General features: G+C 43.5%; 1 protein-coding gene across 1 annotated transcript; it reads left to right on the top strand.

Moving 5' to 3' along the window:
* Positions 1 to 2366: 2366 nt before the first annotated feature.
* Positions 2367 to 4012, top strand: TPBG (trophoblast glycoprotein; the record flags this gene model as incomplete). Its single annotated transcript, XM_062571051.1, has 1 exon — positions 2367 to 4012. A coding segment is annotated over one exon (1140 nt), but the record flags the coding sequence as incomplete, so codon positions are not given.
* Positions 4013 to 10337: the final 6325 nt, after the last annotated feature.

Raw genomic sequence — 10337 nt, 5'->3', positions numbered from 1 at the left:
TTCCATTAAAAATGACTTTGTGTTTAAAGTTTATCCAAACACAATTATGTGCATACTTGCTAAGTATTCTTTTCTATGATTTACCTCAGATTTTTTCTTTTTTCAGTTACTTACTTTAAAAAGTTGGTTTCTCTTCAGAAACTGGTGACAGAATCTCTAGCCTGTTATCTAATAGGCCTTTAAAACTTTATTTTTCCTTTAACTTTTTCAAAGAATTCTAATAATCAGAAAAACATGACTTCCTTTACACAATGTGGGCAGGCTGTACCTATGTAAGCCTTATGCTAGCCTGTATTTAGTAGGAGAGTTGTTTGGATCTGGAACTCGTATATTCCTTAACAATCCAAAAACTCCCAAAATGGAGTGTCACTGTTCTTGTAACACAGCATCAAAGCAGTAACTTCCCAAACTCCCAGAAAACTTTGTGTTCCCAAGACCTCATTTTTATCACTATTACTTCTGCCATTCCATCTTTCATTTTCTCTACAACCTTCACATAAACAAGATCCTGGGCTATCCACTGGCAGCCCGAGCCTGCCATCCTGACTCCGGCTTGTTGGTGCTCCACACTACACGCAATGGCACTATCAGGGCAGTCACAGACAAGGGCAGTGCTGCAGATCACAAGTTTTAGCTGTTGGTTCCCTGGATTCTGGGACTCATAGGCTTCATACTGGATTCCTCAGCCAATTTTCCCCAGAGCTCTAGATACCTCCAGAACAACTGCTGACTTCACCAAAAAAAAAAAAAACCCAAAACATACAAACCTTAAAGTCCACACACACAATTCCTGTGCATTTGCAGAAGTCTGAAATGAGACAAAAAAAACAGAAGAAAGATGAAGAGCCCACCTACATAATCTAATTGATCAGGAAAGTAGAAAGAAGATAACTCTGTAGAAAACTGGGAAATTTTGTTATTTTTCTTTAAAGCCATCATGAGAAGGGTAAGGAAAGCCCAAAAGAGTTGCTAATCCAATATGCTCACTGCTCAGATTCACGTTGCTTATTTGGAGGTACTGGTCTGAGCTGATTAGATGTTATTTAACTTCCACGATCACTTAAGTTTCCAGTGGAAGTAGCAGTGAGATAGCTCCTGCCTCTCAGCACTTCCAGATTTCCCCCCCAGAAGTAACCAAGCAGATTAACAGACAAAGCAGCGTTCGCAGCCCCTGCAAATGCCCCTGTGATTCTGGCACGGTCGCAGCAGCAGTAACTAGCAAAAACTGTACGTGAAGGCAGACATCGAGGCTTTCTACCTCAGGTTTACGCTGCCGGCCTGCCGCTCCAGGTCCTCGTTACACGCCCTCTACAGAGCCCAGCGCTGCCTCGGGCTAGCGTGGGGGCTCCTCTGGTTTGGTGGTTCTTCCACCCCGCAGGAGACGGCTTCTGCGGGTAGCGCTGCCTCTCCTCCCCCCTGGGAACGGGGCTGGAGAGGAGCGGCGCCGCCTCATTTGGATCAAGTCCGCCTGTTTTGTTTTGTTTTTTTTTTTTTTTCCTTCTCTCTCTCTCTCTCTTTTCTTTTTGGTTTTGTTAAGCCCGAACGACCGCGCAGGGTGCCCGCCCGGCCCTGCTCCGCCCCGGGCAGGGCCGCCCCGAGATGGCCGCGCCGCGCCACCCGGCCCCGGCCCCGCTTCTTCCCGCCTGCGGCGCCAACCGCCAGCGCCGCGGTCTGCGGCTGGCAAACCGCTGCCCGCGCGTTGCGGAGCGGAGGAGCAGGGGCGACGGCGCGGGCCGGGCTGGAGCCGCGCCGCTCGCCCGCGCCTCGCTGCCCGGGCTGCCGGGCGCCGACACGCCTCGGCCCGGCCCGGCCCGGCCCCGGCAGGGCAGGGCAGGGCGGGGAGGGGCGGGGCCGCCGGCCCGCGGCGGGCGGCCGTTGGCTGCGGGCGGCGGGGGGCGGGGCCAGGCGCGGCGCCGGGGGCGGTGGCGGCGGGAGTCACTCGCGGCTCGGTCGGGCTCGGCGGCGGAGTTTGCGGCGGGCGTGGAGCGGGAGGTAAGGGCGGGCGGGGCGGCTCGGCTCGGCTCGGCTCGGCTCGGCTCGCTCCTTGCCTGCCGCCCCCCGTCGGCTTTGTGCGGTGCGCGCGGGCTCGCTCGCTCCCCGCCGGGCTCCTCGCGGGCGCCGGGGCCGGGGGCTGCCACGTGCCCGAGGGGCGGGCGGGTGCCGCGGCCCCGCGGGGCGCCGCCGCCCTCAGGCGCTTTCCTCCCCTGTCGCAGGTGCCGCCGCGGGGAGCCCCGGAGGAAGCGGGCGCGCGCGGAGAGGGGCGGCGAGGAGCGGGCGCCCCGCGGCCGGCGCCGCGTGCGGCGGGAGCGGAGCGGCGCGGCGCGGGGCGCGGCGCGGCCATGGCGGCGGCGGCGGCGCGGGGCGCGGGCGCCCCCGCGGAGCGGCCCGGCGGGGCGCTGTGCCTGGGGCTGCTGCTGCACGTCCTGCTGGGCTGCGGCTCGGCGCAGCCGCCCGACCGCTGCCCGCCGCTGTGCCAGTGCTTCGAGCCGGCGCGGACGGTGAAGTGCGTGAACAGGAACCTGACGGAGGTGCCGCCCGACCTGCCGCCCTACGTGCGCAACCTCTTCATCACGGGCAACCGCCTGGGCCGCCTGCCCGCCGGCGCCCTGGCCGCCCCGCGCCTCGCCGACCTGCGCGCCCTCAACCTCAGCGGCAACCACCTGCTGGCGGTGGAGGCCGGCGCCCTGGCCGCCCTGCCGCGCCTCCGCCAGCTGGACCTCAGCGGCAACCCGCTGGCCGCCCTCAGCCCGCAGGCCTTCGGCGAGGCCGGCAGCCCGCTGGAGGAGCTGGCCCTGCGTGGCGCCCTGCGCAACCGCAGCGTCGTCCTCAACCTCGCCGCGCTGCTCCAGGCCGGCGCCCTGCGCAACCTCAGCCGCCTCGAGCTGGCCGACAACGGGCTGCTGCTGCTGCCCGCCGGCATGTTCGCCTCCCTGCCGGGCCTGCGGCACTTGGACCTCAGCAACAACTCCTTGGTGGGCCTGCGAAACGTCTCCTTCCAGGGCCTGGGCCACCTGCAGAGCCTCAACCTCAGCGACAACTCGCTGAGCGTCCTGAGGAACGGCACCCTGGCCCAGTTCCGCAGCCTGCCCGCCCTCCGGAGGATCGGCCTCGGCCGCAACGCCTGGGTCTGCGACTGCGCCATCGAGGACTTGGTGAACTGGCTCAAGGAGAGCGACCAGGTGGAGGGCAAAGAAGCCCTGAAGTGCGCCTACCCCGAGAAGATGCTGGGAAAAGCCTTGCTGCAGATCAGCAGTTCGGACCTGAACTGCTCTGTGCCTGTAGACGTGCCCTCCCAGCTACAGACTTCGTACGTCTTCTTAGGGATTGTCTTGGCTCTCATCGGGGCCATTTTTCTCCTCGTTTTGTATTTGAACCGAAAAGGAATCAAAAAGTGGATGCACAACATCAGAGACGCGTGCAGGGATCACATGGAGGGGTATCACTACAGATACGAGATCAACGCGGACCCCAGGTTAACAAACCTCAGCTCCAATTCAGATGTCTGACAAAACACCAAGCAGGAAGCAGGGCAATGCACAACAGCTATGCATGAGAGAAGTGGACTTGAGCTTTACCCCCGTGCTTGCCTCCCTCTCCCCAGAGCAATCACAGGCGTGTTTGTAACGTGAAGGGAACGTGCCTCCATGAGATGCAGAGTTCATTACTGTTTTCTTTTGTGTTGAGACACAGAGCAGTTGCGTGTGGTGTTGGGCTGTATATAAGAAATAAGCTGCTACTTCTCCTCCTCCTCCTTGCCTATTTTCATTGGAACTTGCTGCCAGTACTTGTTGGAAAAGTTTTCAAAGTCTCAAAAGATAAAAGGATTCTCTCTCCATCTCTCTCTCTCTCTCTCTCTCCCCCCCCTCCCGGCTGCTGTAAAGCCACCAGACTTTATAAAGACTTACCGATACAGATACCATTCAACAAAAGCTGCCTCAACTTTTTTGGGAAAAAAAGTTACATTCATCAGTACCAGTTTTAGTCTTGTATATCCTAACTGCAAAGACAAAGATTCAACAGTTCTATTTCATAGACTGCCTTCAGGCTGAGGAAAAAAAATAAAGAAGAAACTAAACGACTTTCCTGTTAGAAGGAAATAAAATAGCATGCACAAATACATTATAGTTTTACATGTTAGGAGAATTACAATCTCAGTAAGTCTCCTATTGTTTTGTAAAGTTATTTTTGATTGCAGTTTATGTGAAAAGAATGATTTTTTTAATATAAACTGCATCTAAACTCAATTAGAATTGTTAAATTCAAATAACAGTCTTACAAGAACTGTTGCATTGAAGTTTGCTGCTTAATGGAACATGTGGATATCTGATGTGAATAGCTCTACAGTCTCCAAGTAATAGCCCTACAGTAGTAATTTGAATTTAAAAAATTATACAAGTGTATAGCTTAGAGACATGACAGAGTTTTGTGAAATACGCTGTAAGAATTACATTGATCCACAATGAGAGTACAGTTTCACTTAGCACAAAACCCACAGTCAGCTCTCAAAACTAGTCAACCTTATTGAAATAACTACAAACAAAATGAATTTACTACAGACTTTTAAAAATTCAAATTTAATTGCTGAGTTTGCAATACCAAAAATTGTATCTAGATATAATTATTTATTATAAAAGACATACTTTTAGGACTTGAATTAAATTAAATGTAGCTTAGTCCTGTCGTCAGAGAGTTTCAGACTTGGATACAGAATTTGGCTTATTAAATTAAGTACTTATTGTTTCGTATAAAGCTCTCAGTGCTTGTGCCATTTTGTAGTAATGTACATTGAATAATGTAATTTTGCATTTATCTCAAAACTACTGGCAAGTCTGTTTAACTATTATATATGCAGTCATGCTTACTATTTGTTTGAGAATGCATTTTTGTTTAAGTGTATGAAGCATGTAAAGGAAAACTTCAAAGATGCATCCTTTAATATGTAATTCTGATGACATATTGAAAGATTAGTGAGGACCTTCCAACAGCCACCAATAACTAATGCATTTTTCTCTAGTACGCTTACAGATTCTTGAAGAAAAAATACATACCGATTTACATTACACTTCTGTATTTACTGTATCAGTTCATCAGTGGTGTTCTCTCTGTGAGCACTGTTACTTAAAGCTTTTAAGCACTTAATAATTTTGTGAATTGTCAGCTAATTCCCTTCAATTCCATGACAGTTTTCTCATAGGTATGTTCCTTTGGTAGGAGCTCATAAGTATAAAACAGTCATTTAAGTATCAGAAGGAATAAATTATTATTAATTTGGGCATCAGGATTATTCAAGTGCATTTTTCTCTCCTTAAAACTTTCAGACGTTGTCAGAACAAATAGCACATGTTGGTTCAGACTAGTTTTCTATTGCTTTAAATTGGCTTTATTTAATAGCAGTGCTTATTTTTAATGTATTTTTGTACAGCCACTCTCAAAAGTTTAAAAAAAAGTGCAATCAATATTTTGATAAATCAGTGTATTTTACAATTAATGTAAGCTAAGTTAATAGCTTATTTCTCCTGCTGTAAATTTAAATGTATGAGCAATATCCAGATAACAGCATATGAATTTAAGTTTGTGGATTCTTGAGAAAATGTTAGTTGCACATATTTTAAGACTAGTATAATTGTGCTCCAGTATGAATAACTATTAATGAGCAACTATGCAAACTGTTCATATTGAGTATATATAAAATAGTTTCTGTACCAAGACAGAATTTGCAGTAGCTATATAGTGTGCTGTGATGTACTGGTCATTTTGTAGAATTACAAACTCACGTTTGTTTATACAATGCCAAGAAAAGTAGAGCCTCATCCTTGCTAAAGATGCTTCTGTAATACAGTATGTAAAATATGTACAAGCTAAGCCATTTCTTGGACAATTTCTTGATTTGTGTTATAAGATACTTTTAAGTAAATACAGTGAGACCTACCATCCATAATGTATTATGCAATGGACGTCATTTACAGAACTGTGTAAGGACAGACAACGACATTATATTCCATCACCAATGAACTCGGTAAATTAGTATTTGTATAGTGAGCAAGTGTAACTATTGTAGTACATTCATTATTCTAAAGATTATCATTTCTTTTTTGTATAATAAAAGTCATTGTAATAGAATTTTATTAGAGACATGATGACCGCTACTTTAAAATATTTTCTGCCATTTGCCTACATGTGTATTTATTAGGGTGTGACAATTAGCATGTGTCAGTACTGTGTTAGATAATGTTCACCTACAGTGATTGACCAACAGTGAATGCTTTGGTGTTCTGTACAATGCATATGATCTTAAATCCCCTTCTATAAACAATGCTTGGAATTTGTCTTCCTTTCCTACTATGAAATAGTTACAATGATACACAGAAGACACTTAAAAGTAGCTCTAAAAGTGCTTCAGAATTTGGTTGTAAAGTATACATTTAAAATATCCTAGACTACTTCTGAAGCATACTTTATAACCTTATTCTGCTTTGACACCTAAAATTTCACTTGATTACTATTTCCAGAGCAGCTTAATTAGCAAGGCTGGTTTATTCATTCAATCTTCAGTAAAACGCATGCGGTACTAAATGCCTCTAAAATGTGTTTTGTATACATAAAACCCCAAAATTCTGCGTGACAAGTTTGTCACTGACGTTTTGTAGAAAACATCTGGATTAAAGTAATGGGCAAACCTTCAGGAAAGGCTAAGCATCTAAGAAGTAAAAAGGATGGATCATCCAAGAGTCAACTGCTCTCTTAAAATCAATTTTAATTGTAATAAGCTTCAAGCTTTCGAAGAAGAATAGCACAAGGAATTGAAATATTTTAATACACTTTCTTAAATGTTTTAGATAAGTGGTTAGTGCCAGTTAAGAAATGCAAAATTCCCCAAATCTTTCTTTACCTGAGCTAGCTGTAGGTTAGATTGCCAAACATTTTCTATGCCTAGCTATCTGTAACATTGCCAATAACTTTGAAATCCAAAAAGTAATTAGAAGTTTTGTGCAGCTACTTTAAATCTTTTCATTCAGAGTGATTCACCCTTTAAGCACCAGCAACAGTCCCCCGTGACATGCTGGCTAGTGAAGCTGTCTGTTCAGACCAGTATTTGCTTGTTGACTGAGCTGGATGTCACTGAAGACAGGCATGGCAAAATATTCGACATATTACTGCGCTAAGCTGCCAAGCTCTCGTTATTCTACCAGCACGTTCCCTGTGATATACTCTGCAGATCAACACAATTCTTTGTTCGTCTCATTTTTCCAAGAAATCCATAAAAAGTGCATCGTGAGTCTGCACAGGTAGAGAAACCAGTCTGATTGCACCTATATTTTAACATCTTCATTTCCCTTTAAGTCTTAACAGGAAAAAGAGCCCTTGTCAAAGTGGCTCAAGTGTCAAAGAATGAAAATTTGATACATGCTCTCTCTTTTTCTTTAGCAGCTGAGTGTTCATGAAGAACCATTCACTCTGAGCATATGATGAAGGAAAATAGCATTTGGTAAGAAAAAACATTTCAGTTTCAAGCTTCCAAATGACATTTATATACTGTGAGGGAAGGCTGAACGGAGAAGCTTATAAAAGAAACTGAGAGTATCCCTAGGTAGTGTGTCAGCAGTGAAAATAACAGCACTATGGATAGGGACAAATGCTGATTGGTTCTCTCTTTTCTGCTTTTGTCATGTTTTATGGGTATAGCTCTAATTTCTTGTTGCTATGAACTGAAACATTTTACTAACAAGTGGAATTGTGTCCTATAGTATTTTGTAATGCAGGTGTTTCTGCTGCAGTATTTTTGTTGGATATAATAGAAGAATGAATTTAATTCAGCGTCTGCTGCTTTGATGGTGACTAGATCAGGCCCGTTACATACTGCTCGCTTTTTGCACGTGTGCTCCTTACCAATTGCAAGGACCTTGCCTTGAAATCAAGCAAGTGGAAGCCCACTGAGACCAGGTCAGTTTGTTCGGGGAGTGTAATGTTAGTTAGTTGTTTCATACATGCTTAAAAACGAGACTTAAGCCATGTGTGAGCCAGCAGTCCTCCGCTGATGCAGAAGTGACTGTATTGTGCTAGCTTCTTGAGCCAGTGCAGCAGCAGCAAAGTTGTGCATCGTACCAATATAATAAACCCAACAGCATTCCTCCCCTGCCTTGAAAAACAAGCTTTTACAAATTAAAATGAAAGATTCCCCATATAACCATGTCCTTAAAAAGGACTTCTGCTTCCTCAGTACTGTTAGCGTTCACATGTTGTCACATCCTTGGGCAATGTTGTTGTGCTAGAAGTCCTCTATAGCATAGCAGAAGCTCAAAATCAGGCTGTGCATCCGTAAGGTAACCCTAAATAGAAATAGGGAACTGCAAAGCACGTGAAAATGGTATTTTAACCACAATATTTGTATTTCTGTTAATAATTTAATATTTGTAATTATTTATATTTTCAAAATAGTCATTAGATAACATTTTCTTTCTGATGACAGAGTAACAAAATAACACAACAGATTTGTATTTTCTGGTAATTATACATAAAAACTACCATCGAACATCTGAGTAAATTAGTAATGTTGTTTGAATACATGCAGTGGTGAAAATGTTAGAAAATAGAAATCTATCTTGTTGTTCTAGCATGTTTCATCGTTCTAGAAATTTTACATATATAACAAACTGCTGTAAATTTCTCTGATTAGGGGTTCAAGTGGTTTGAAGTTTTATTTCATAATTAGGAAAGATTCTTGAGCAAAAACCTAATAAAATGTTTACTAGGTTGCATATAAATGTTGTGCGTTCACACTGTTGACTTAATTATATAAATCCTTAGATATTGAGGTCTTTGCTAGAAGTGTAGTCATTTTATTTATAACTCAGGTTGATTATTGTGGTGTGAATTTGCATGAGAAAGTAATGAAAAAGCAACTTACATATAGATTGCATGATTAATTTATTTAGAATGAAAGTTGGCAAGCTAATTTAAGGGATTGTGTTCTAATCATTCTTGTTATTTGAACATAATTTGATAGCTTGTTATTTTTAAAGTTAATATATGCAGTATTGAATTTCAAGTTAAGTGTTGATTCTAAAATGAACAGTAATGTATTTTCAGGTTTTTAATGATTAGATCAAATTGTATATTTTAAGTCTTCAAATACATATTTACCTAGTGAGCTCTCTTACTGTAAAGGAACCATTAAAGAAATAATTTTTCTGAGAGTTTTGCTGAAACAAACAATGCAGGCTGAACTCCTAAGGAAAAAACATTTTGATGGCAAACTGTCTTACACTCTTTTTATATGAATGTTTAGATTTTATCTACGTGGCAATTAAAAGGGAAAGGTGATGCTTCAGCTCCTCACTGATAGCTATTGCAGAGATCTGAAATTTTTACAGGACCACGGAATTCTTCCGTGCTGTCCCAAGAGCATTCCTGAAAACTTGTCTTGTACCTCACTGACTGCTATTACTATTTTATCACATTGTTATGGGATACCTAGCACAGAAGGATATTTAGCTTTATGCACAGTTAATTGATCTGTCTTGGATTTTTATATCAAGACTAATCTGTCTTAGTATCTGCCTGCAGTCTGGTTTAGATATTCTACTTGTTCTCATACAAATGTTGTTTGTGGCACAGCCTAGGATAGCCTTACATGAAATAATGGGTGCTTAAGCGTTACAAGGATGTTACAAGGATGCTGTAAACACTCTTGAACTGACAACATTTTGGAACATTTGAACAATTTAAGCTTGATTTGAAGAAGAAAAAGTAGTAGTGACTACATTGACAGTTTTTTTTTCAAATTTCATTCATTCATTCTCTAATAATAGCTTATAAACAAATGGTAACTAGGTCCTGCAGTTGCATGTAGATTTGAGTCTACTTAAATCAATGACTTTACCACAGTGTTTTTGTGTTTCCCTGTTTTCAGGGGTGGGTAATTCTATTAGCCTGAAGGTGGCTGAGATAGAGCTCTTAAACATCAGAAAACAAAAATTATTATTGTATATATAACAATGTAAAACTAGGAGATTTTTAAGAGCAGAAAAGTCTAAGACACACCAATATCTTCAGTATTTTCTGTTGGCTAGTTTAGATGCCTGTTTTCTCCCATATGTTGGAAAGGGAATTAAGTGCCTAAATAGAATATCTTCTAAGAAGCGCTTAAGATTTGCACTTTGCTTTGCTGCCTACTGAGTGCTCTCAGTGAAGTTAACACAAATTGGTGCCAAGACCTTCTGAAGTGACCATGTTTTGGGGTGCTGCTTTCAAAGTATCTTAAAGAGGCTCCATTTTCAAAAGTTGTTGAACACCTGTGCAATCTGCCTTTGGAAAATTACATAGTTTTAATGTAAATT

Source organism: Rhea pennata, chromosome 3 (assembly GCF_028389875.1).
Source record: "Rhea pennata isolate bPtePen1 chromosome 3, bPtePen1.pri, whole genome shotgun sequence".
NCBI lineage: Eukaryota > Metazoa > Chordata > Aves > Rheiformes > Rheidae > Rhea > Rhea pennata.
The sequence above is the reverse complement of the archived record's forward strand: the minus strand, read 5'-3'. Positions and strand labels throughout refer to the sequence as shown.